The sequence below is a fragment of the Chiloscyllium plagiosum genome, unplaced genomic scaffold, assembly GCF_037043375.1.
Source record: "Chiloscyllium plagiosum isolate Xiang-an unplaced genomic scaffold, Cpla_swu_hap1 HiC_scaffold_14, whole genome shotgun sequence".
Lineage (NCBI taxonomy): Eukaryota > Metazoa > Chordata > Chondrichthyes > Orectolobiformes > Hemiscylliidae > Chiloscyllium > Chiloscyllium plagiosum.
The window spans coordinates 2,141,242-2,166,647 of NW_028270152.1; the positions used below are offsets into that span (position 1 = coordinate 2,141,242).

Sequence of the window (25,406 nt, forward strand, 5' to 3'; positions counted from 1 at the left end):
TTTGAAGTAACATTTAAATTGTCCACCTAGGGAAGGGGCCGTGGTAGAGCCAGTATTGGGGAAAGATGCCAGCCAGGTGATTGAAGTTTCAGTGGGGAAGCATTTCGGGAACAATGATTATAATTATGTTAGTTTTAAGTGACTTATGGATACAGATAAGAGTAGTCCTCAGGTGAGAGTAAATTGGGAGAAGGCTAACTACCACAATATTACGCAGTAACTTGGGAATGTAGATTCTGGGTGGCTGTTTGAGGGTAAATCCACATTTGTCACGTAGGAATCTTTGAAAGTCCAGTTGGTTAGAGTTCAGGACCAACACAGTTCTATGAAAATAAAAGACAAGGATGACAAGATTCAAGAACCTTGTTGGCTCAAAGGTAGAAGACAGAGGGTGGTGGTGGAGGGTTGTTTTTCAGACTGGACGCCTGTGACCAGTGGAGTGCCACAAGGATCGGTGCTGGGCCCTCTACTTTTTGTCATTTACATAAATGATTTGGATGCGAGCATGAGGTACAGTTAGTAAGTTTGCAGATGACACCAAAATTAAAGCTGTAGTGAGCAGCGAAGAGGGTTACAACAGGATCTGGACCAGATGAGCCAATGGGCTGAGAAGTGGCAGATGGAGTTTAATTCAGATAAGTGTGGGGTGCTGCATTTTGGAAAAGCAAATCTTAGCAAGACTTATACACTTAATGGTAAGGTCCTAGGGAGTGTTGCTGAACAAAGAGACCTTGGAGTGCAGGTTCATAGCTCCTTGAAAGTGGAGTCACAGGTAGATAGGATAGTGAAGGAGGTGTTTGGTATGCTTTCCTTTATTGGTCAGAGTATTGAGTACAGGAGTTGGGAGGCCATGTTGTGACTGTACAGGACATTGGTTAGGCCACTGTTGGAATATTGCGTGCAATTCTGGTCTCCTTCCTGTCAGAAAGATTTTTTTTTTCGATTAGATTACTTACAGTGTGGAAACAGGCCCTTCAGCCCAACAAGTCCACACCGACCTGCCAAAGCGCAATCCACCCAGACCCATTCTCCTACATTTACCCTTTCACCTAACTCTACAGGCAATATAGCATGGCCAATTCACCTAACCTGCACATTTTTGGACTGTGGGAGGAAACCAGAGCACCCAGAGGAAACCCACGCAGACACGGGGAGAATGTGCAAACTCCACACAGTCGGTCGCCTGAGGCAGGAATTGAACCTGGGTCTCTGGCGCTGTGAGGCAGCAGTGCTAACCACTGTGCCACCGTGCCGCCTACAAACTTGTTGTGAAACTTGAAAGGGTTCAGAAAAGATTTACAAGGATATTGCCAGAGTTGGAGGATTTGAGTTATAGGGAGAGGCTGAACAGGCTAGGGCTGTTTTCCCTGGAGCATCAGAGGCTGACGGGTGACCTTATAGAGGTTTACAAAATTGAGGGGCATGGATAGGGTAAATAGACAAAGTCTTTTCCCTGGGGTCAGGGAATCCAGAACTAGAGGACATAGGTTTAGGGTGAGAGGGGAAAGATATATAAGAGACTTAAGGGGCAATTTTTTCACACAGAGGGTGGTATATGTATGGAATGAGCTGCCAGAGGAAGTGGTGGAGGTTGGTACAATTGCAACATTTAAGAGGCATTTGGATGGGTACATGGAAGGGTTTGGAGGGATATGGGCCGGGTGCTGGCAGGTGGGACTAGATTGGGTTGGGATATCTGGTCGGCATGGATGGGTTGGATCGAAGTATCTGTTTCCATGCTATACATCTCTATGACTCTATGACACAAGAAATTGTGAGCTTAGTCAAAATGTAAAAGGAGATATATCTAAAGGAGTCATTGAAGAATATAAAGACAGCAATAAAGAACTTGAATAAGGAATTTGGAGGGCTAAAAAAGGCCATGAAACGTCTTTGCAAACTGGGTGGATGAAGGTAAAGCAGTTGATGTGGTGTATATCGATTTCAGTAAGGCATTTGATAAGGTTCCCCACAGTAGGCTACTGTGTAAAATATGGAGGCATGGGATTGAGGGTGATTTAGTCGCTTGGATCAGAAATTGGCTAGTTGAGAAAAGAAGACATGGTGGTGGTTGATGGGAAATATTCATCCTGGAGTTGAGTTACTAGCTGAGTACTGCAAAGATCCGATTTAGGTCCTCTGTTGTTTGTCATTTTTATAAATGACCTGGATGAGGGCATAGAAGGATGAGTTAGTAAATTTGCAGATGACACTAAGGTCACTAGAGTTGTGGATAGTGATGAAGGATGTCATAGGTTACAGAGTGACATAGGTAAGCTGCAGAGCTGGACTGAGAGATGGCAAATGGAATTTAATGCGGAAAAGTGTGAGGTGATTCACTTTGGAAGGAGTAACAGGACTGCAGGTTACTGGGCTAATGGTAAGATTCTTGGTAGCATAGATAAGCAGAGAGATCTGTGTCCAGGTATATAGATCCCTGAAAGTTGCCAAACAGGTTGATAGAGTTGTAAAGAAGGCATACAGTGTGTTAGCTTTTATTGGTAGAGGGATTGAGCTTTGGAACCATGAGATCCTGCTACAACTGTACAAAACTCTCAAGCGGCCATATTTGGAGTATTATGTACAGTTCTGGTCACTGCATAATAGGAAGGATGTGGAAATTTTGGAAAGGGTTCAGAGGAGATTTACTTGGATGTTGTCTGGTATGAAGGAAAGTTCTGATGAGGTAAGGCTGAGGGACATGAGGCTGTTTTCGTTAGAGAGAAGAAGGTTGAGTGGTGACGTGATTGAGACATACAAGATAACCAGAGGGTTACGTAGGGTGGACAGTGAGAGTCTTTTTCCTCAGATGGTGATGGCTAGCATGAGGGAGCATAGCTTTAAATTGAGGGGTGATAGATTTAGGACAGATGTCAGAGGTAGTTTCTTTACTCTGAAAGTAGTAGGGGTGTGGAATGCACTGCCTGCAACAGTAATAGACTTGCCAACTTTAAGGGCATTTAAATGTTCATTGAATAGGCATATGGACAAGAATGGAATAGTGTAAGTTAGATGAGCTTTAGATTGGTTCCACAGGTCGGTGAAAAGTCGGTTGAAGGGCTGATACTGCGCTGAAATGTTCTGTGTTCTATGGTTGATGAGGGCAGGGTGGTGGTTGTTACTAATATGGACTTTAGCAAGACCTCTGACAAGGTTCCTCATGGCTGGCTGGCACAGAAGGTGAACTCCATGGGATCGTTGGTGAGCTGGTAAGATGGATACAGAACTGGCTTCGTCATAGAAGACAGAAAGTAGCATAGAGTCATAGAGATTTACAGCACAGAAACAGACCCTGCCGTCCAATTCGTCCATGCTGACCAGAAATCCCAACCCAATCTAGTCCCACCTGCCAGCACCCGACCCATATCCCTCCAAACCCTTCCTATTCATATACCCATCCAGATGTCTTTTAAATGTTGCAAGCAGTGGAAAGGTGTTTTTCTGACTGGAGATCTGTGAACAGTGTTGTTCTCCAGGGATTAGTGCTGTACCCTGGTTATTTGTAATGTATATAAATGATTTGGAGGAGGGTGTAGGTGGTCTGATTAGTACGCTGTGGATAGCACAAAGATTGGAGGAACTGCAGATAGTGAGAAAGATTGCCAGAAAATACAGACAGACATAGATAGGCTTGATAAAAACAATGATTGCAGATGCTGGAAACCAGATTCTGGAGTAGAGTGGTGCTGGAAAGGCGCAGCATCCGAGGAGCAGTAAAATCGACGTTTCGGGCAAAAGCCCTTCATCAGGAATATAGGCAAAGTGCCTGAAGGGTGGAGAGATAAATGAGAGGAGGTTTATCTCTCCACCCTTCAGGCACTCTGCCTGTATCCCTGATGAAGGGCTTTTGCCCGAAACATCGATTTTACTGCTCCTCGGGTGCTGCTTGAACAGCTGTGCTTTTCCAGCACCACTCTACTCCAGATCATAGATAGGCTTGAGTCTTGGGTAGAGAAATGACAATGGAATTTAATCCAAACAAATGCAAGATAATGCATTTTGGAAGGTCTCATGCAGGAGGGAATTACACAGTAAAGGGCAAAGCCCTTCGAAGCATTAAAATACAGAGGGATCTAGGCTAGAGGTTCAAAGTTCCCTGAAAGAGGTGACACAAGTGGATAAGTTGGCCAAGAAGGCAAATTGCATGCCTGCCTTCATCAATTGGGGCACAAGTTGCAGCTGTTTAGAACTTTAGTTAAGCTGCATTTGGAATATTGTGTACAGTTCTGGTCGCTACACTATCAGAAGAATGCGGAGGCTTTGGAGAGGGTACAGAAAAGGTTTACCAGGATGTTGTTTGGTTTGGAGTGTATTCGCTGTGAGGAGAAATTGGACAAACTCAATTTATTTTCACTTGACTGTTAGAGGCTAAGGAATGGCCTGATAGAATGGATAGTTCGAGCTTTTTCGCAGGGTAGAAATGTCGGTTACTCGGGCATAGGTTTAATGTAAGTTGAGGAAAGGTCAAAGGAGACATGAGAGGCAAGTCTTTTATGCAGAGGGTGGTAAGTGCCTGGAACATATTGTCAGAGGAGGTGGTGGAGGCATATACAATAGCAGTGTTCAGCAGGCATCTTGACAGATACACGAATAGGCAGGGAATATAGGGATACCGACCACACAGAGGCAAAAGGTTTGTAGTTTAGAAAGGCATCATGTGTGGGTGCAGGTTTGGTGGGCCAAAGGTCCTGTTCTGTAACTGTTCTTTGCCCCACGTTTTGTGTATTTACAGTCGTACTTTATTGTTTTATCTTTGCATTCATCATAGTGCTTCTTAGTCTGCTCCTACTGATTTTGTTTTATTAATTCATTCATGAGATGAGGATGTCACTGGCTGGGTCAGCATTTATTGCCCATCCATAATTGTCCAGAGGGCAGCTAAGAGTCAACCACATTGCTGAGAGTCTGGCATCATACATAGGCCAGACCACAAGGATGGCAGTTATCCTCCCTAAAGGACATCAGTGAACTAGTTGGGTTTTCCCAACAATTGACAATAGATTAATGGTCATCATTTAGATTGTTAATTTCAATATTTTTTAAAATTGAATTCAAATTCCACCAATTGCTGTGGCAGGATTTGAACTCTAGTCCCCAGAACATTATGAGGGTCTCTGAATTAATAGTCCAGCAATAATGGCACTAGGTCATTTCCTCCCCCCAGCATGGTACAACTTTCCTCTTTATTCCTGCCCAAAATACACTTCCAGGACCTTATCTCTTTTATTTCTGTATGCTAGTACTGGTGCTGAAAATGTGTTGCTGGAAAAGCACAGCAGGACAGGCAGCATCCAAGGAGCAGGAGAATCGACGTTTCGGGCATGAGCCCTTCTTCAGGAAGTAGTACTGGTCCCAATGTTCCAATAATCTACCTTGCTTCAAGCACACATTGTTCCTGCTGAACATAAAAGGAGAAAATGCTGGAAAATTCAACAGTTCTTGCACTATTTCTAGAAAGAGAAGCAGAATTAAAATTTTGTATTCAAAAACACTTCTCCAAAGACTTTTTGAATTTCAATGAACAGTGGACTTGAAATGTTAACTGTTCCATCCTTATGGATGTAATAAGACCATAAGAAATAGGAACAAGAGTAGGCCATTTGGCCCCTTAAGTTTCTTCCACTCTTCACTTACATTTTCATGCCCTTTCCCCATAATCCTTGATGCCTCAAATCATCAAGAGACTATCTCAGCCTTAAATATATATAAATACTCTGGCAAGGAGTTCCAAAGACACTCAATCCTCTTTAGCCAGTTTCTTCAGCACTTTCTGTTTTAACTTTAGCTTTCTAGTATCTGCAATGTTTTACTTCTAGAACGTAGAACATTACAGCGCAGTACAGACCCTTCGGCCCTCGGTTGCGCTGACCTGCAGAACCAATCTGAAGCCTATCTGACCTACATTATACCATTTCATCCATATGTTTATCCAATAACCATTTAAATTCTCTTAAAATTGGCGAGACTACTACTGTTGCAGGCAGGGATTTCCATACCCCTACTTTCTGAGTAAAGAAACTACTTCTAACATCCGTCTTATTTCTATCATTCCTCAATATAAAGCTATGTCCCCTTGTGCTAACCATCACCATAGGAGGAAAAAGGCTCTCACTGTCCACCCTATCTAATCCTCTGATTATCTTATATGCCTCAATTAAGTCACCTCTCGACCTTCTTCTCTGTAATGAAAACAACCTCAAGTTCCTCAGCCTTTCCTCAGAAGACCTTCCATCCATACCAGGCAACATCCTAGTAAATCTCCTCTGCATCTTTTCCAAAGCTTCCACATCCATCCTATAACGCGGTGACCAGAACTGTACGCAATACTCCAAGTATAACCGCACCAGAGTTTCGCACAGCTGCAGCATGACCTCTTGGCTCTGAAACGCAATCCCTCTGCCAATAAAACATAACACACTGTATGGAATCGTGATTTGGAGGTGCCGATGTTGGACTGGGCTGTACAAATTTAAAAATCATACAACACCAGGCTATAGTCCAACAGGTTTATTTGGAATCAGTAGCTTTCAGAGCGCTGCTCCTTTATCAAGTGGCTGTGACTACCAGATGATGAAGCAGCGCTCCAAAAGCTAGTGCTTTCAAATAAACCTGTTGGACTATAACCTGGTGTTGTATGACTTTTAACACACCATACGCCGCCTTAACAATCCTATCAACCTGAGGCAACTTTCAGGGACCTGTGCATATGGACACCAAGAAGCTTACCATTAGCTCAGTATTCTGTATTCCTGTTACTCCTTCCATAGTGAATCATCTCACACTTTCCATATTAAACTCCATTTGCCACCTCTCAGCCCAGCTCTGCAGCTTATCTATGTCGCTCTGTCACCTGCAACATCCTTCAGCACTATCCAGAACTCTACCGACCTTCGTGTCATCCGCAAATTTACTAACCCATCCTTCTATGCCCTCATCTAGGTCATTTATAAAAATGACAAACAGCAGTGGCCCCAAAACAGAACCTTGCAGTATTCCACTAGTAACTGAACTCCATTTCCCATCAACCACCATCCTCTGCCTTCTTTCAGCTAACCAATTTCTGATCCAAATTACCCTCTATCTCATGCCTCTGTATTTTGTGCAGTAGCCTACTGTGGGGAACCTTATTAAACACCTTACTGAAATCTACATACACCACATCAACCGCCTTAACCTCATCCATTTGGTCACCATCTCAAAGAACTCAATAAGGTTTGTGAGACACAACCCCCCCCTTCACAAAACTGTGTTAACTATCCCTAATCAACTTATTCCTCTAGATGATCATGAATTCTATCTCTCATAACTTTTCCCATCACTTTACTCACAACCATAGTAAGGCTCACTGGTCTATAATTACCAAGGTTGTCTCTACTCTCTTCCTTGAACAAGGGGACAACATTTGCTATCCTCCAGTCTTCTGCCACCATTCCTGTAGACAATGATGACATAAAGATCAAAACCAAAGGTTCTGCAATCTCTTCCCTGGCTTCCCAGAGAATCCTAGGATAAATTCCGTCTGGCCCAGGGGACTTACCTGTTTTCACATTTTCTAGAATTGCTAACACCTCCTCGTTATGAACCTCAATCCAATCTAGCCTCATAGCCTGTCTCAGTATTCTCATCGACAACATTGTCTTTTTCCAGTCTGAATACTGACGAAAAATATTCATTTAGCGCTTCCCCCATCACCACGGACTCCACGCACACCTTCCCACTACTATCCCTGATTGGCAAGGAGAAAGTGAGGACTGCAGATGCTGGGGATCAGAGCTTAAAAATGTGTTGCTGGAAAAGCGCAGCGGGTCAGGCAGCATCAAAGGAGAAGGAGAATCCCTGATTGGCCCTAATCTTTCTCTAGTCATTCTTTTATACCTGATATACCTAAAGAAAACTTTAGGGTTTTCCTTGATCCTATCTGCCAACGACTTCTCATGACTCCTCCTGGCTCTTCTTTGCTCTCTCTTTAGGTCTTTCCTGGCTAACTTGTAACTCGAGCACCCTAACTGAGCCTTCACGTCTCATCATAACATAAACTGCCTTCTTTCTCTTGACAAGAGATTCTATTTGATTGTTTGTCCCTATTTTCCTATTTCTACTTTGGCTATGTTTGGCAGTGGGACTACTCTTGAGGTCCTCCTTTTTAATTTCCTCCCCAGCTCTTGAAAATCTGAATTTATGACCTCAATATGTATGTACAAATATGGAGCAGGAGTTGGTCATTTGGTCCCTCAAGCCTGCGCCATCATTTAGTAAGATCTTAGCTCATCTGACTGTAACTAGAAGTGTTCTACAACTCTCAACCCTCAAAAAGGAAAGCAATTGTCTCATCTCTGTTGATTTTTAAACAGTGACCCCTCATTCTAGATGCTTGCAGAATAGGAAATATCCTCTCCACATCTACCGTCAAGACTCGAGACATCTACCTTGAAGCCCAAGAAGTCAAGACCTCTCCGGACCTTATATTTTTCGATCATGTCTTTCTCCATCCTCAGTACCAACATACTGAGGATGCTGGTTCACTTCATTCTCCCTGCAGCATATTCTGCACCTTCTCCATGATGTCATTTACCTTGACAAACCTCATGATGACATTTACAGAAATGCCTCTCTGTCCCTCTAATGATAGAATCTACTTTAGCGACTGTATTTATTCACATTAATGTTCCCTCCTGTACAGTTCCTTTCCTGTTGCATAGAGCCTAGACTGCATTGTTTCACTTGCAGCTGTGCTGAGTCCAGTTTGAGATTGGCTCACAACCCCAAGACCTTTATTATTTGTCTTTTCCTGCTCTTGTGGTTGGCCACGTATTGCACTCACTGTCCATGGAGTGACTACCTCCTAGAATATATGACCTAGGAAACTGCCATCCTATCTGATGTTGCACAGTGAATCCAGCTTTCCAGCTAAATTTGGAAATGCTGAGGATGAGCTGGAGATAGTTCCTGCATGCATGGTCACACATTATTTGAAAAAGAAACACCATGTATGCAGGAAAAAGGCAGGGGAAGGGATTAGGCAAATTACTTCCTTCAAAGAGACAACACACCCGTCAGACTGATTGGCTTCTCTCTGTGCTATAGATTTCTTTGAATCTAAGTCACATGCGATGTCCTGAGGTTCCCATGTTCTGCAACAATTGAAATAAACAAACAGATCTCTGAAACCATCCATAATGTAAAAGAAATAAACTGTTTAAAGTATTGATTTTAACACATATTTTTCAACCTGTTGGTTGTGGTTGGATCTCACTGGAGTCATGCATTAGAAATCAAGCTCCGTTATTCCTGGATTCATCACCAAGAGTTAAAAGTTTTAAATAAGTGTGCAAAATTCTCCCAATTTCTCTTTTAGGTCCAGATTGACAGAGTTAGAGTTTTAAACTCCCCCGTGTTTTCTGTTTGTATTCCAGGTGAGCGATATGTCATGACTTTTCTAAATGTGTTAAATTTTGGAGATCAAGGTATGTTTTTTTATTTTCTTGATAGAGTCTGTCTAGTTGAATTTAAAGTGCTTTATAACAAAGATGTACAATAGTGTTAGTAATGATACTTCTCTGTCATACTGAGGGAAATAGCGTGTGCAGCTCTTGAATGAGCCACCTTGCCTCACTAGCAGCACTACCAGGTTTTGAGACCAAGAGGGTAGAAATTAAGCACTTTCAGACATCAGTCGAGTGCTACAAGGAGGTAGACTGCACGCTGCAGTACTATGCACCATTCAGCAGTCATTAAATTAGACTCTAGGTTAGATGGGAAGCATGGGTTTCTCTTGCTTGGCAGCAGGTGCTGAACATTCTTGAAAGGATTAACGGGTGGATCTTGGGAACTACAGAGAGAAGACCTATGGGACAACTTTCATGCAGAGGGTGGTGCATGTATGGAATGAGCTGGTAGAGGAAGTGATGGAGGCTGGTACAATTACAACATTTAAAAGCCATCTGGATGGGTATATGAATAGGAACTGTTTAGGGGGATATTGGCCAAATGCTGGCAAATGGGGCTAGATTACTTAGGATGTCTGGGCAGCATGGACGAATTGCACCAAAAAATCTGTTTCCTTGCTGAACATCTCTATGACTCCACAAGTCTCAATTGTTGAGACTAGCAGAGAGTCTGGTTGTTGCTGTGATTTTTCTGACTGTTCATGGATAGAACATATGTTGTTTTGTTGCTTACTGCGTACAGTTGAAATGGTTATTGTTTTCACAAAGCAATGGGAATGGAAAGGGAGAAACATCAGGTAGGTTCTTTACTCAGCGAGTCGTAAGTTCATGGAATGCCCTGCCAGTAGCAGTGGTGGACTCTCCCTCATTATGGGCATTTAAGCGGGCATTGGATAGTCATATGGAGGATAGTGGGCTAATGTAGGTTAGGTGGGCTTGGATCGGCGCAACATCGAGGGCCGAAGGGCCTGTACTGCGCTGTATTCTTCTATGTTCTATGTTCTATCACAGAATCTGTTTGAAACATCAGAAGGGAGAAACATTAATAAGATAATGCCCATCTATCCCTTAGTTCATGATATTCTTGTCTCACTGACTATTCAACACGTGTCTACAGAGCTGGTGTAGGAGGGAAGGCTTCAGATATGTGGATCATTGGGTCACCTTCTGGGGAAGATGGGACCTCTACAAGGAGAATGGGTTTCATCTGAACTGGAGGGGCACCAATATCCTGGGTGCAAGGTTTGCTAGAGTTCTTCAGGATTGTTTAAACTAATTTGGCAGGGGATGGGAACTGGATCTACGGATCAGAGGATGTGGTAGCTGGTGAACAGGCAGATAGAGCATGCATTGACTCTGTGAGGAAGGATAGACGATTGATAGGGCAAAGTTGCAGTTAGTGTGATGGGTTGAAGTGTGTCTTTTTTAATGCAAGAGTCAGGAATAAGAGTAATGAACTTAGAGCTTGGGTCAGTGGCCATTACGGAGACTTGGATATCACAGGGGCAGGAATGGTTTTTGGATGTTCCAGGGTTTAGATGTTTCAGAAGGAATAGGGAGGGAGGTGAAAAAAGTGGGGGAGTGGCATTGCTAATTAGGAATAGTATCACAGCTACAGAAAGGGAGGTCGTCGAGGAGGGTTTGTCTACTGAGTCAGTATGGGTGGAAGTCAGAAACAGGGAAAAGAGCAATCACTTTAGAACATAGAAAAGTACAGCACAGAACAGGCCCTTCAGCTCACTTTGTTGTGCCAAGGTTTAATCCTAATGTAAAATATAATAACTTAATCTACACACCCCTCAACTCACTGCTATCCATGTGCATGTCCAGCAGTCACTTAAATGTCCCCAATAACTATGCTTCCACCACTACAGCTGGCAACGCATTCCATGCATTCATAAGTCTCTGTGTAAAGAACCTACCTCTGACGTCTCCTTTATACCTTCCTCCTAATATCTTCAAACTATGACTCCTTGTACCAGTCAATCCTGCCCTGGGGAAAAGTCTCTGGCTATTGAATCTATCTATTCCATTCATTATCTTGTATACCTCGATCAGGTCTCCTCTCTTCCTCCTTCTCTCCAGAGAGAAAAGTCTGAGTTTGTTCAACCTTTCTTCGGAAGGCAAGCCCTCCAGTGCAGGCAGCATCCTGGTAAACCTTCTTTGCACCCTCTCCAAACCTCTGTATCTTTCCTATATTAGGGTGACCAGAGCTCAACACAATATTCCAAGTGTGGTCTCACCAGAGACTTGTAGAGCTGTAGTAAAACCTCGCAGCTCTTAAACTCAATCTCCCTATTAATGAAAGCCAAAACATCATATGCTTTCTTAACAACCCTAACCACTTGGGTGGCAACTTTGAGGGATCTATGTACTTGCACACCCAGATCCCTCTGTTCCTCCACACTGCCGAGAATCCTATCTTTAATCCTATATTCAGCATTCGATTTATTGGGAGTTTTCTATAGATCCCCCAGTATCCACAAAGACTTTGTGGGAGGCAGATTTTGGAAAGGTGCAGAAGTAACACAGTTGTTGTCATGGGTGACTGTGCTGTACTGTTCTATGTTCTAAACCGTATGCCGCCTTAACAGCACTATCAACCTGCGTGGCAACTTTCAGGGATCTATTTACGTGGTTCCAAGATCAATCTGCACATCCACACTACCAAGAATCTTTCCATTGACCCAGTATTCTGCCTTCCTGTTATTCTTACCAAAATGAATCTCCTCACATTTAGCTGCATTGAACTCCATTTGCCACCTCTCAACCCAATTCTGCAGTTTATCCAAGTCCCCCTGCAACCTGTAACATTCTTCCATACTGTCCACTACTCCTCCAACTTTAGTGTCATCTGCAAACTTACTGACCCATCCACCAATGCCTGCATCCAAGTCATTTATAAAAATGACAAATAGCAGTGGTCCCAAAACAGATCCTTGTGGCACACCACTAGTAACCGGACTCCAGGCTGAATATTTTTCATCAACCACCACTTGCTGCCTTCTTATAGAAAGCCAGTTCCTAATCCAACCTGCTAAATCACCCTCAATCCCATGCCTCTGTATTTTCTCCAACAGCCTACCATGTGGAACCTTACTAAAGGCTTTACTGAAGTCCATGTATACCAAGTCAACTACCCTACCCTCATCTACATGCTTGGTGACCTTCACAAAAAACTCAATGAGGTTTGTGAGACATGACCTGTCCTTGATGAAACCATGTTGACTATCTGCAATCAAATTGTTGCTTGCTAAGTAATTATAAATCCTATCTCTTATACTCCTTTCCAAAACATTTCCTACAATAGACGTAAGGCTCACATCAGAGATTGGTTCTTTATGCAGAGATGTCAGACATTTATTTACGCAGAGAATGGTGGGTGTGTGGAATGCACTGCCAACAGTGGTAATTGAGTCAGATACATTGGGGACATTTAAGTGACTCTTGCAACAGCACATGGATGATAGTAAAATGGAGGGTATGTAACTCAGTTTGATCTTAGAGTAGAATAAAAGTAGAATAAAAGGTTGTGCTGGCTGCACAAGTGTTTGCAATGTGTTAGAATGACTGCTTATATGTGCTTTTTGATGCAGGTGTGTATGACGTTGTGAATAATTTGGGATCGCTGGTGGCCAGATTCATGTTCCTTCCCATTGAGGAAAGCTTCTATGTTTTCTTTGTCAAAGTGCTTGAGCGAGGAAAGGACATTGGACACCAGAAGCAGGTAATGCCTTTCTGCAGCAAACTGCCAGACTGTCAGGTGTTGTGGTATCTCGAGATCCTGTTACTATACTGACAGGAATAAATGGGAGCGTCAACTTCAGGAATGTGTTGGGTGGGGTGGGGGAGAGGGGTGGGGAGAGGTGCCCAAGGGGGCTGAGAGATAAATGGGAAGGGGGTGGGGCTGCGGGGGAAGGTAGCTTGGAAGGCAATGGGTAGATGAAGGTGGGGTGTGATAGTGATAGGTCGGAGCAGAGGGTGGACCGGATAGTTGGAAAGGAAGATGGACAGGTAAGACAGTTAAAGAGGGCGGTGCCGATTTGGAGGGTTGGATCTGGGATAAGATGGAGAGAGGGGAGATGAGGAAACTGGTGAAATCGACATTGATGCAGTATGGTTGGAGGGTCCCAAGGTGGAAGTTGAGGCACTCCTCCTCCAGGTGTCGGGTGGCTTGGATTTGGCAGTGGAGGAAGCCCTGGGCTTGCATGTCCTTGGTGGAGTGGAAGGGGGAGTTGTAGTGGTCGGCCACAGGGTGGTGGGTTTGTTGGGCGCGTGTGTCCCAGAGATGTTCCCCGAACTGTTCCGCAAGTTGGCAGCCTGTCTCCCCAATGTAGAGGAGATCACATCAGGAGCAGCGGACACAGTAGATGAGGTGTTTGGATGGTCAGGAAAATCTCTGACAAGTGTGAAAGGATCCTTTGGGGCCTTGGATGGAATTGAGGGCGGTGTTGTGAGCACAGGTTTTACACCTCTTGCCGGAGAAAGTGAAGGTGCTAGGAGTGGAGGTGGGTTGGTGGGGTGTGTGGACTTAATGAGGGAGTCATGGAGGGAATGGTCTCTGCAAAATGCTGGTAGAGGTGGGAGGGAAATATATCTCTGGGGGTGGAATCTGACTGTAGGTGGCGGAAATGGTGGAGGATGATGCATTGTTTCCAGAGAGATACAACGTTGACTCTTCTGCTCCTCGGATGTTGCCTGACCTGCTGTGCTTTTCCAGCGCCACATTTTTTTTTGACTCTGATCTTCAGCATCTGCAGTCCTCACTTTCTCCTAACAGGGATACGTGCATTGCATGATTCTTCAGTAGGGAGGGTATTTGTGCCAGTGTCTAAGCAGAGGAGGAAGAGGCAGAAGTGATATTGGATAAATAGGAATAAAAAGAGGATATTTAAAAGATTCACAGCTGTCAAAGTGGGAAATACATCTAATCTGGATGGCAATGAATTTTGAAATATGTTGAAAAGATGGAAACACTGGAGGCTATGGCCTTGGGTTTGAGGTGCCAGGGAATTGTAAATGTTTCATTCATGTTTAAAAAAGAGAGAAGGATAAAAACCTAGTAGTCAGCCTAACAACAATAGTGGAAAACATTTAGAGATGTTAATCCAGTGCAAAATAAATTGACATTTTTAAAAGGATGTGTGAATAAATGAATATCCATATGAATTGATTAAAGGCTGTGTTTTGTAGAAATGCAACCTGTACGTAGCACAGGTACAGAAACTTGATCTAGTAGTACTGTGCCACTGCCAAGTGATAGCTGCAGCTGACTAGAAGTGTAGTCTGTTTAACGAGCCTTCTGGTGTTCACCAAAGTAATTGTTGATGAGTGTCAGGCTGGGTGAAGTCCTCAATGCAATCAGCACTGACCCCCTACAACACACCCCAAGTACAATAGAGCTCACAGCCACTGTATCCCCCCATCATAAAAAACTGCCCAGCTGAACACTTGGCTCTACTGTTGTGACCTTTGCTTCAATTTCCAGTCTTTGACCTCATATCCAGACTTTATCCTCGCTACTTGAGCTTTGGTCTCAGTAAGGCCACCTGCATATGCACAACCAGTGCAATGTTGTTGTGCACCAAACATAGATTAATTCTGGCTTGGTACATCAATCTCCAGTAACTGACATCACCATGATAATATTAAATAAAGCAATCACCATGCCCATCTTTATGTGCACAAGCAACCATTTGGGCAGCCATCTTTACGCTCATCACTCCATTAATTAAAAGCAGATTGTGTTTGATTAACTTGATTAAGTTCTTCCAAAGAATGAGAGGTTGATATTGTTTATGTGGACTTTCAAGATATATTTGACAAAATATCATGAAACAGATTTGTTAATAATTGAGCCCTGAGGGAGTGATGTTAAGGAGCTTGGGGTGAAAGTGGAAATGAAGCAATGAGGTAGAGGATCAGTCTTGATGATGTTGAATTTACAGACTTCAGGAAATTATACAGAGGAGTTTGCCAGTGATGGGTATTGGGGCCTTTGCCTTTTTTTAACATACATTAGATTGGAGTGCACGGAGAATAATTTTTAAATTTGCCCATTTAAACAGGGAACTGTAGTAAACAGTGAAGGGTGTGCTAACAGACTTCAGGAGGACATGAACAAATTGATGAAATAGGCAAACTCATGACAGTTGGTTTAACACCGAGAACTGCCAAGTGCTACCTTCTGGTAGGAGAAAGAAGATGCTAAGTACAGTAAATGGTACAGATATGATGGAATTGTAAGAGCAGGGAGAAATGCACAGGTGGCAGGAAAAGAACATGTTAAAAAAAGCAGATGAGATCCTTGGATTTCCAAATCACTCCCAAGAGTATGGAAAAGAGGTAGTTATGCTGATTTTTATAAAATTCTTTACCTTACTGAGTTAGTTCACATCACATTCTAGGAAGGATATCAAGGCCTTAGAGAGAATGCAGAGGAGATGTGCTATGGATAAGGGACTTCAGTAACATGTTGGAAACTGATTCATACTGGAGTAACTTTCAAAGAGAATTGGATAAATATGTGAAGCTGGACTTTGTTGAGCTGAGGATAGAATGCAGAAGATAATGGTTAATTGAGTAGCTGTTTCAAAGAACTAGCAGATGTGCAATGGCCTGGGTATCACTTCCTATTTTATGATCATGCTCTGGATTAATTTTTGTCGTGATAGCTGCCACATTATGAAGAATAGAATACTCACAAAACTTCCTGTTTGGTTACCAGGAGGATGTTTCTATGGCAGCCAATGTTCTGGAGATGCTTATGAAGCTGATGATGTTGATTGGACTGACCATCACTGTGTTTGGATACTCATACTCCCATCTGGCCCTGAATATCTATGGTGGATCGATGCTGAGCTTGGGCCCAGGTATTTCTGTCTCTGTGTAGAGTGTTGAATTTCAACACATCTTTTTGTGGAATCCCAAGAGAAGGAATTTGTGCAACTTCATGAAACAGCAATTCAGAAGCAATTTTTAAAAATTCATTTTTGTTTTATGGGCAGGCTAGGAAGATCAGCAATTACTGCTCATTCCCTAATTTCCCTAGAAAAGGTGGGGGTGAGCTGCATTCTTGAACCGCTGTGGTCCACATGCTCTGATAAGGTGTATATAGAGGATAAAAGCTCATTGTGTTGGGGGTAGCATTTTATTTTACTCCATCGTGGGATATGGGCTCTGCTGTTTGGACCAGCATTTATTGCCAGTCCCTTAAGCAAATTCCTTGATTAAACCTGTCTGACTTTACTCTTTTAAAATGTCCCTTCCAGCTTGCCTTCAACCAAGATCCTGCCTCAGTGTCTCCTTATGCCAAATATTACTTGGAACATAGAACAGTACAGCACAGAACAGGCCCTTCAGCCCACGATGTTGTGCCGACCACTGATCCTCATGTATGCCCCCTCAAATTTCTGTGACCATATGCATGTCCAGGAGTCTCTTAAATGTCCCAATGACCCTGCCTCCACAACTGCTGCTGGCAACGCATTCCATGCTCTCACAACTCTCTGTGTAAAGAACCCACCTCTGACATCCCCTCTATACTTTCCTCCAACCAGCTTAAAACTATGACCCCTCGTGTTAGTCATTTCTGCCCTGGGAAATAGTCTCTGGCTATCGACTCTATCTATCCCTCGCATTATCTTGTATACCTCAATTAGGTCCCCTCTTCTCCTTTTCTCTAATGAAAAAAGTCCGAGCTCAGTCAATCTCTCCTCATAAGATAAGCCCTCCAGTCCAGGCAGCATCCTGGTAAACCTCCTCTGAACCCTCTCCAAAGCATCCACATCTTTCCTATAATAGGGCAATCGGAACCAGTCCAACCAAGTGCGGTCTAACCAAAGATTTATACAGCTGCAACAAGATCTCACGACTCTTAAACTTAATCCCCCCGTTAATGAAAGCCAATACACCGTATGCTTTCTTAACAACCCTGTCCACTTGGGTGGCCATTTTAAGGGATCTATGTACCTGCACACCAAGATCCCTCTGCTCCTCCACACTGCCAAGAATCCTATCCTTAATCCTGTACTCAGCTTTCAAATTCGACCTTCCAAAATGCATCAACTCGCATTCTTTGATAACATTTCCCCCAAGAACTTTGAGACTTAATATGATGTTAAAGGCACTATAAAAACACATCTCTATTGTTGATGACAGCGCTTCAACTTTTTAACTATTTCATTAATATTGTTATCCAGCAGTTGGAAATGAGTTGCAGACCCATGCAAATTCTTTTCCTTATACTCAGGACAAATATGATTTCAGCTGTTGACACATAGTCAAATAATTCATCTGAATAATCATTGCCTTGAATTTTACATTGAAGAACATTCACTTCAGGGAACCAGTGGAGAGTAACATTTGCTGTTGAAGTAGTTTTCAGCATGGATATACACCATGAGAGAAAGAATTGACAAAAGAAGGCAAAATGTTATGGCAAATGGGGTTTAATGTGGAAAAGTGTGAGGTGATTCACTTTGGAAGGAGCAACAGGAGGAAAGACTACTGGGCTAATGGTAGATTCTCAGTAGTGTGGATGAGCAATGATATCTTGGTGTCCATGTACATAGATCCCTGAAAGTCACCACCCAAGTTGATAGGGTTGTTAAGAAGGCATATGGTGTGTTAGCTTTTATTGGTAGAGGGATTGAGTGTCATGTTACAGCTGTACAAAACTCTGGTGCGGCCGAACTTGGAGTATTGCGTACAGTTCTGGTCACCATATTATAGGATGGACGTGGAAGCTTTTGAAAGGGTTCAGAGGCGATTTACTAGGATGTTGCCTGGTATGGAGGGAAGGTCTTTTGAGGAAAGGCAGAGGGACGTGAGGTTGTTCTCATTAGAGCGAAGAAGGTTGAGAGGTGATTTAATTGAGACATATAAGATAATCAGAGGGTTAGATAGGTTGGACAATGAAACCCTTTTTCCTCGAATGATGTTGGCTAGCACGAGGGACATAGCTTTAAATTGAGGGGTAATAGTTGTAGGACAAATGTCAGAGATGGTTTCTTTACTCAGAGTAGTAGGGGTGTGGAACGCACAGCATGCAACAGTAGTAGACTCGCCAACTTTAAGGGCATTTAGATGGTCATTGGATAAAAATATGGATGAAACTGGAGTATTGTAGGATAGATAGGCTTCAGATTGGCCTCACAGGTTATAGAGTCATAGAGATGTACAGCCGTCCATGCTGACCAGATATCCCAACCCAATCTAGTCCCACCTGCCAGCACCTGGCCCATATCCCTCCAACCCCTTCCCATTCATGTACCCATCCAAATGCCTCTTAAATGTTGCAATTGTACCAGCCTCCACCACTTCCTCTGGCAGCTCCTTCCATACACGTACCACCCTCTGTGTGAAAAAGTTGCCCGTAGGTCTCTTTTATATCTTCCCCCTCTCACCCTAAACCTATGTCCTCTAGTTCTGGACTCCCGACCCCAGGGAAAAGACTTTGCTTATTTACCCTATCCATGCCCCTCATAATTTTGTAAACCTGTATAAGGTCACCCCTCAGCTTCCGACTCTCCAGGGAAAACAGCCCCAGCCTGTTCAGCCTCTCCCTGTAGCTCAGATCTTCCAACCCTGGCAACATCCTTGTAAATCTTTTCTGAACCCTTTCAAGTTTCACAACATCTTTCCGATAGGAAGGAGACCAGAATTGCACGCAATATTCCAACAGTGGCCGAACCAATGTCCTGTACAGCTGCAATATGACCTCCCAACTCCTGTGCTCAATATTCTGACCAATAAAGGAAAGCATACCAAACGCCTTCTTCACTATCCTATCTACCTGTGACTCCACTTTCAAGGAACTATGAACCTGCACTCCCAGGTCTCTTTGTTCAGCAACACTCCTTAGGACTTTACCATTAAGTATATAAGTCCGCTAAGATTTGCTTTCCCAAAATGCAGCACCTCGCATTTATCTGAATTAAACTCCATCTGCCACTTCTCAGCCCATTGGCCCATCTGGTCAAGATCCTGTTGTAATCTGAGGTAACCCTCTTCGCTGTCCACTACACCTCCAATTTTGGTGTCATCTGCAAACTTACTAACTGTACCTCTTATGCTCGTATCCAAATCATTTATGAAAATGACAAAAAGTAGAGGACCCAGTACCGATCCTTGTGGCACTCCACTGGTCACTGAGGGCCAAAGGGCTTGTACTATACTGTAATGCTCTATGTAATAGTTTGCTGTTTCTCTGTAGGTCCAACTCTTTTGCGCTGTTACTGTGTCTATGTACTGCTCCTGGCTATAAATGGAGTGACCGAATGTTTCACATTCGCTGCAATGAGTAAGGAAGAAGTTGACCGGTAAGTAGCTGAATTGAATTGAATTTATTGTCACTTGAACCGAGGCACAGTGAAAAGCTTTGTCTTGCGAGTAATACAGGTAGATCACATAGTTAAGTAGATTTGATAAGTAAATAATATGTAAACAGCGGCAAAAACAAAAACACGGGCACAGGCGAATGTTAAGAGTTTGTGAGTCCATCCAGTATTCTAACAACAGTAGGGTAGAAACTGTTACGAAATGTGTGTGTGTGTGTGTGTGTGTGTGTGTTCAGGCTTCTGTACCTTCTCCCCGATAGAGGTTGTAGAAAATATTGCCGGGGTGGGATGGATCTTTGAGAATGCTGGCAGCCTTTCCTTGACAGCGGGCCTGGTAGATGGATTCTGTAGATGGGAGGTTTGCCTTTGTGATTGTCTGGGCCGAGTTCACCACTCTCTGTAACCATCTCCGATCTTGAATGGTACAGTTGCCATGCCAGGTAGTGATATATCCAGACAGAATGCTCTCGATGGAACACCTATAAAAGTTGGCAAGGGTATTTGCCGTCATTCCAAATTTCCTCAGCTGCCTGAGAAAGAAGAGACGTTGTTGGGCCTTTGTACCAGTGCATCCACATGAAGAGTCCAAGAAAGCTTGTTGTGGATGACTACTCCCAGGAGCTTGACTTTGTTCCACCTCTGTGCTGTTGATGTGTAGGGGGCATGAGTGACATCCTGCCAAAAGTCAAAAATAGCTGAAGTTGTTTGTGAAGCTAAACCTAACTATTAAAATCAGTAAGCTTCTTGAAACATTAATGTCAGCTCATTATAAATTTATTACACATATATAAAATGCAATAATACTTTAAAAATGGGGGGGCATGACGGAACACTGGTGGGTAAAATTAGGGAGAATCCCAAGATAGTCTATGTATGTCAAGCAGAAGAGAATAACCGATGTAGTTTGCATTGGATTGCAGCAAAGCCTTTGACAAGGTCCCACATAGGAAACTGATAAAGAAGGTAATAACACAAGCAATTCAGGGCAACTTGGCAAACTGGATATAAAAATGGCTTTGTGGCAAGAGACAGAGGGTGGTGGGCAAAGGCTGTTGTGTGACTGGAGCCCAGTGTGTAGTTGTGTACCACAGGAATCCGTGCTAGTCCCTTTTTTTGTGATATCCGTAAGTTATGTTAATGAGAATGTGGGGAGTGATAAGTTTGTGGATGATACATAAATTGGCCATATCTTGAAAAATGTCCATAATACAGAGAAGATGCTGTGGATACCTTAAAATGCATAAACGTAGATAAATCTCCAGGACCTGATCAGGTGTACCCAAGAACTCTGTGGGAAGCTAGAGAAGTGATTGCTGGGGCCCTTGCTGAGATAGCCACAGATGAAGTGCCAGAAGTCTGGAGGTTGGCTAACGTGGTGCCCTTATTTAAGACAGTTGGTAAGGACAAGCAAGGGAATTATAGACCGGTGAGCCTGACGTCAGTGGTGGGCAAGTTGTTGGAGGGAATCCTGAGGGACAAGATTTACACATAGTTGGAAAAGGCAATGACTGATTAGGCTATGGCTTTGTGTGTGGGAAATCATGTCTCATGAACTTGATTGAGTTTTTTGAAGAAGTAACAAAAAGGATTGATGAGGGCAGAGTGTTGAACGTGACCTATAAGGACTTTAGTAAGGCTTTTGACAAGGTTCCTCATGGCAGACTGATTAGTGAGATTGGATCACATGGAATACAGGGAGAACTAGCCATGTGGGTACAGAACTGGCTCAAAGGTAGAAGACAGAAGATGGTGGTAGAGGGCTACTTTTCAGACTGGAGGCCTGTGACCAACGGTGTGTCACAAATATCGGTGCTTGGTCCACTGCTTTTCTTATTTATATAAATGATTTGGATGTGAATATAGGAGGTATAGTTTGTAAGTTTGCAAATGACACCAAAATTGGAGGTGTAGTGGACAGTGAAGAAGGTTACCTCAGAGTACAATGCAATCTTGATCAAGATGGGCCATTGGGCCGAGGAATGGCAATTGGAGTTTAATTTAAATAAATGTGAGGTGCTGCGTGAGGTTTTGGAAAGGCAAATCAGGGCAGGACTTATACACTTAATGGTAAGGTCCTGTGGAGTGTTGCTGAACAAAGAGACCTTGGAGTGCAGGTTCATAGTGCCACGAATCTGGAGTCCCAGGGAGACAGGTTAGTGAAGAAGGTGTTTGATATGTTTGCCTTTATTGGTCAGTGCACTGTGTGTTGGGGTTGGTTGGTCATGTTGCAGCTGTACAGGACATTGATTAGGCCACTTTTGGAATACTGCATGCAGTTCTGGTCTCCCTGCTATAGAAAGGGTGTTGTGAAACTTGAAAGGATTAAGAAAAGATTTACAAGGATGTTGCCAGGGTTGGAGGGTTTGAGCTATAGGGAGAGGCTGAATGGGCAAAGGCTATTTTCCCTCGACCGTTAGAATCTGAGGGCTGACCTTGTAGAGGTTTATAAAACCATGAGGGGCATAGATAGGGTAAATAGACAATGTCTTCCCTGCGGTGGGGAGTCCAAAACTAGAGGGCATAGATTAATATGAGAGAGGAATGAGTGCCAAGGACCTGTGTTCAATTCCAGCCTTGGGCGACTGTCTGTGTGGAGTTTGCACATTCTCCCTGTGTCTGCGTAGGTTTCCTCCAGGGGCTCGAGTTTCCTCCCACAATCCAAAATGTGCAGGTAAGGTGAATTGGCCGTGTAAAATTGCCAATAGTGTTCAGGGATGTGTCGGTTAGGTGTATTAGTCAGGGTTAATGTGGAGTAATATGGAACGGGAATAGGTCCGGGTGGGTTACTCTTCAGAAGGTCAGTGTGGACTTGTTTGGCCAAAGGGTCTGTTTCCACTCTGTAGAGATTCTATGATTTAAAAGGGACCTAAGGGGCAACCTTTTCACACAGAGGGTGGTGTTTGTATGGAATGAGCTACCAGAGGAAGTGGTGGAGGCTGGTACAATTACAACATTTAAAGGCATCTGGATGGATATATGAATAGAGAGGGTTTAGAGAGTTACTGACTGAATTTTGGCAAATGTGACTAGGTTAATTTAGGATATTTGGTTGGTATGGAAGAGTAAGACCAGAGGATCTGTTTCCATGCTGTATATCTCTATGACTCTAAACTCTAGTTGTTTTGTTTAGAATAGCAAAGGCTCAGATTAAGGTATATAAGAGTATGAGGGGCATGGACATGATAAATAGAAAGCAGTTGTTAGTTGATAAGTCAATTACAAGGGACATAATCTTAAAGCAAAAGGCAGGAGATTGCAGGAAAATATTTTTCACCCAGAGGGTGGTGAGGGCCTGGGAGGGGAGTGAGGTGGGAAAGCTCACAACCTTTAAAATGTACTTGGGTGAGCACTTGAAATATCATAACATTGAGTGCCTAATGTATGAAAATGGCACTTGTGTATTTTTGTCAGTGCAGACTCAATAGGCTGAAGGATCTCTCCTGTTTGATTCTAGGATTCTAAGGTTTAGAGTTTGCAACACATCTGGTGGTTAGACATTCAAATGCTTTGCAGTTCCAAGTTCAGTATTCAAGCTGGTCAAATGTCAGAATACAATTCATTAGAACCTGAAACAACCTAGTTTCCAGATATCACTGGTCTGATTTCAAGATTTAACAGTTTCACTTCTTGATTTTCTTAGTGTATGCACCAAGTGCGCCAATTAAAATCCCTGGGAGAAATGTTTCTGACATACTTCAGTGCAGGTGCATAAGATCATAAGTTTCTGTAATAATTGCAAATCTTCGTTGATCCATTAGGTACTTCAATATTTTGTTTAATGTTTGATTGTTTTATTGAAGGTATAACTTTATGATGCTGGCTCTGTCGCTTACATTTCTTGGCTTTTCCTATTGTTTGACATGGTGGCAAGGAGGTGTTGGATTTATTTTAGCAAACTGCCTGAACATGGGACTCCGAATTACTCACAGCCTTCAGTATATCAGCCGTTACTTCAAGCATAGCAAGAGTCAGCCCCTCAAGGGCCTTCTGATCCCTGGGCCTTTACTGCTAGTCTATCTTGGCAGTGGCACAGTGACAGCACTTTCACAGGTAGGTACTGGGGAAGGTGGGTGCAGAAAATCAAAAGATGGTCACCATTCCAAAGTTGCTGGAGGAAAGCTACTACGTGACACTGACCCCGGTCCCTGACCCATTGACGTGGCGATCTCAGCCCCTGGCCCTATGACACTCCGACCCTGGCTCCTGTCACTGCGACACTCCGGCCCCAGGCCCCTCTCACTGTGATACTCCGACCCTGGCCCCGACCCCTGTCACTGCGACATTCTGACCCTGGCCCCTGACTCTGCGACACTCTGACCCTGGCCTCTGGCTCTTCAACACTCCAATCCTGGCCCCTGGCCCAGCGCCACTGCGCCCAGCAAAGCGTCACTGCGACCCTGGCCCAGCGTCACTGCGACCCTGGCCCCTGGCCCAGCGTCACTGCGACCCTGGCCCCTGGCCCAGCGTCACTGCGACCCTGGCCCCTGGCCCAGCGCCACTGCGACCCTGGCCCAGCGCCACTGCGACCCTAGCCCATGGCCCAGCGTCACTGCGACCCTAGCCCCTGGCCCAGCGCCACTGCGACCCTGGCCCAGCGCCGCTGCGACCCTGGCCCCTGGCCCAGCGCCGCTGCGACCCTGGCCCCTGGTCCAGCGCCACTGCGACCCTGGCCCCTGGTCCAGCGCCACTGCGACCCTGGCCCCTGGTCCAGCGCCACTGCGACCCTGGCCCCTGGTCCAGCGCCACTGCGACCCTGGCCCCTGGTCCAGCGCCACTGCGACCCTGGCCCCTGGTCCAGCGCCACTGCGACCCTGGCCCCTGGTCCAGCGCCACTGCGACCCTGGCCCCTGGTCCAGCGCCACTGCGACCCTGGCCCCTGGCCCAGCGCCACTGCGACCCTGGCCCCTGGCCCAGCGCCACTGCGACCCTGGCCCCTGGCCCAGCGCCACTGCGACCCTGGCCCCTGGCCCAGCGCCACTGCGACCCTGGCCCCTGGCCCAGCGCCACTGCGACCCTGGCCCCTGGCCCAGCGCCACTGCGACCCTGGCCCCTGGCCCAGCGCCACTGCGACCCTGGCCCCTGGCCCAGCGCCACTGCGACCCTGGCCCCTGGCCCAGCGCCACTGCGACCCTGGCCCCTGGCCCAGCGCCACTGCGACCCTGGCCCCTGGCCCAGCGCCACTGCGACCCTGGCCCAGCGCCACTGCGACCCTGGCCCAGCGCCACTGCGACGCTGGCCCAGCGCCACTGCGACCGGCACAGCGTCACTGCGACCCTGGCCCCTGGCCCAGCGTCACTGCGACCCTGGCCCCTGGCCCAGCGTCACTGCGACCCTGGCCCCTGGCCCAGCGTCACTGCGACCCGGGCTCCTGGCCCAGCGTCACTGCGACCCGGGCCCCTGGCCCAGCGTCACTGCGACCCGGGCCCCTGGCCCAGCGTCACTGCGACCCGGGCCCCTGGCCAGGCGTCACTGCGACCCTGGCCCCTGGCCCAGCGTCACTGCGACCCTGGCCCCTGGCCCAGCGTCACTGCGACCCTGGCCCCTGGCCCAGCGTCACTGCGACCCTGGCCCCTGGCCCAGCGTCACTGCGACCCTGGCCCCTGGCCCAGCGTCACTGCGA

The 25,406-nt window shown here is 45.1% G+C and overlaps 2 protein-coding genes across 8 annotated transcripts in view; one reads left to right on the plus strand and one right to left on the minus strand.

Annotated features, from left to right (window-relative positions):
* LOC122561367 (musculoskeletal embryonic nuclear protein 1-like) overlaps positions 1–25,406 on the minus strand; it is a 173,752-nt gene that overhangs the window by 125,660 nt on the left and 22,686 nt on the right. For 3 of the 4 annotated variants that reach the window (XM_087994038.1, XM_087994035.1, XM_087994037.1), the window contains exon 3: positions 20,033–20,461. In XM_087994038.1, the coding sequence (XP_087850164.1) occupies positions 20,033–20,461 (429 nt within the window). Of the gene's footprint in view, positions 1–19,951; positions 20,462–25,406 lie in introns of those variants that run through there. The other variant, XM_087994036.1, reaches the window with a different exon arrangement.
* rft1 (RFT1 homolog) overlaps positions 1–25,406 on the plus strand; it is a 101,304-nt gene that overhangs the window by 62,531 nt on the left and 13,367 nt on the right. For 2 of the 4 annotated variants that reach the window (XM_087994032.1, XM_043713123.2), the window contains 5 exons: positions 9,414–9,464; positions 13,043–13,173; positions 16,174–16,318; positions 19,663–19,768; positions 23,587–23,836. In XM_087994032.1, the coding sequence (XP_087850158.1) occupies positions 9,414–9,464; positions 13,043–13,173; positions 16,174–16,318; positions 19,663–19,768; positions 23,587–23,836 (683 nt within the window). The remainder of the gene's footprint in view (positions 1–9,413; positions 9,465–13,042; positions 13,174–16,173; positions 16,319–19,662; positions 19,769–23,586; positions 23,837–25,406) is intronic. The other 2 variants (XR_015759355.1, XM_087994034.1) reach the window with 2 other exon arrangements.